General features: G+C 46.7%; 1 protein-coding gene across 1 annotated transcript in view; it reads right to left on the bottom strand.

Annotated features, from left to right (window-relative positions):
- Nucleotides 1-205: 205 nt before the first annotated feature.
- The window catches only part of LOC103767886 (DENN domain-containing protein 5B), a gene marked incomplete at both ends in the record, with an annotated part of 48,540 nt that continues 47,376 nt past the window's right edge, over nucleotides 206-1,369 (bottom strand). The window contains one exon of the mRNA XM_008935017.1: nucleotides 206-327. Within this exon, the coding sequence (XP_008933265.1) occupies nucleotides 206-327 (122 nt within the window). The remainder of the gene's footprint in view (nucleotides 328-1,369) is intronic.

The following is a 1,369-nucleotide window of genomic DNA, read 5'->3' as shown; positions in this document are numbered from 1 at the left end:
GCAATGCTCTTATCCAGAGCACTCCCACACAACCTTGGCTCTCCAGCTGGTTTCCCAGAGCAACACCCAGCACCCAGCCTGGCAGCAACGACCAAGGTTTCCAGATAAGGGCTCAGCTACTCAGGCACCAGCACCATCATCTCTTACAAATCATGACAGCAACCAATTTTTATTCAGGGGGAAAAAAATTGATTCTCCAACTCACTGATTGTGGTGAAGACGCTTGTGAAGCAGAAGTAATCCACAGCATTGAGAGAGAGCAGGTGATACAGAAACTGCTCCCGTTCCTCCTCACAGCGCAGGAAAGCGTAACGCTTGTAAAGTTTCCTGGCAGAAACAAATACATCAGGGTTTTTTGTTGTTGAAAAAGCATCATGTATCTTAAAAGATGTTTGAATCTCAAAACACCAAATGAAGTGTTGCTCTTAATGACAAGCATGAACAAGTGAGATTCCCCAGCTAACACAAGCTGCTAGGAGCCTACAAGGGGTGCTTACCCTCTACATTACACACAGTTGACAGATCACTCTCAGTTCCATGCTACCATAGCAAGGCTACAGAGTTCACCCCTTTAAAGGTTTGGTTTTGGGTTTGCTGCAAAGCACAGAGGTAAACTAACACTACTCTCACAGCAGACCTGAACCAACATACAGCAACCCTATTTCTTCCTCATACCTCCCTTCCCACTGTGGAACAGACTTGCCTGACAACCTAATATGCCTTCTGCTCCATACTGCAACAGAGAAAGCTAGAGCTGAAGGTACCAAACCTGGAAAGACACCCAGCAGCAGCAGGGGTCCTTCTACCACCTCTTCAGTTCAGTGAGCCTGGTGTACATCACCAATTGCCCACAGTAGTGCAAAGGCACACCATGAGTTAACCTGGCTCTGCTCTGAGAAAGTACAGAGCTTGTGACACTGCCTGTAGTCTGAAGGCAACAAACTCCCAAAAAGCTGCTGAGGTAGATACATGTAGATAAAACTTCAGGAAAATTCAGGTCTGCCACCATGTCCTGGGCTGATCACCCAAGAGGTGACTGTTTCCAGCTACTCCTCTTTCTTCCTATTCTCAGATTTGAGTATTTGGTAGCTTCCACCATAAATCATGCTTGTAACTCATCACAGAGCCAGAACTGCACCCAATAGGTAGGATGTTTTCATAAAGTTTGTTTGGTTTGTTTGTTTTTTTCTAAGTGCATTGCTTTGAGAAAATGAAGTCAGGGAAGATCTACATAACCTGAGCCTGAAGTGCCTGTGCTTGGAAAAGGAGGCAGGGCTGGGGGAGCTGCAAAGTGTCTGGGGGGGCTGGCCTCTAAACCAGCAGTCTGGATGGGGGCCTGTTTTAGGCTCGAATCAACGTAATGGGGCTG

Source organism: Merops nubicus, unplaced genomic scaffold (genome assembly GCF_000691845.1).
Source record: "Merops nubicus isolate BGI_N331 unplaced genomic scaffold, ASM69184v1 scaffold23602, whole genome shotgun sequence".
NCBI classification, from domain to species: domain Eukaryota; kingdom Metazoa; phylum Chordata; class Aves; order Coraciiformes; family Meropidae; genus Merops; species Merops nubicus.
The sequence above is the reverse complement of the archived record's forward strand: the minus strand, read 5'-3'. Positions and strand labels throughout refer to the sequence as shown.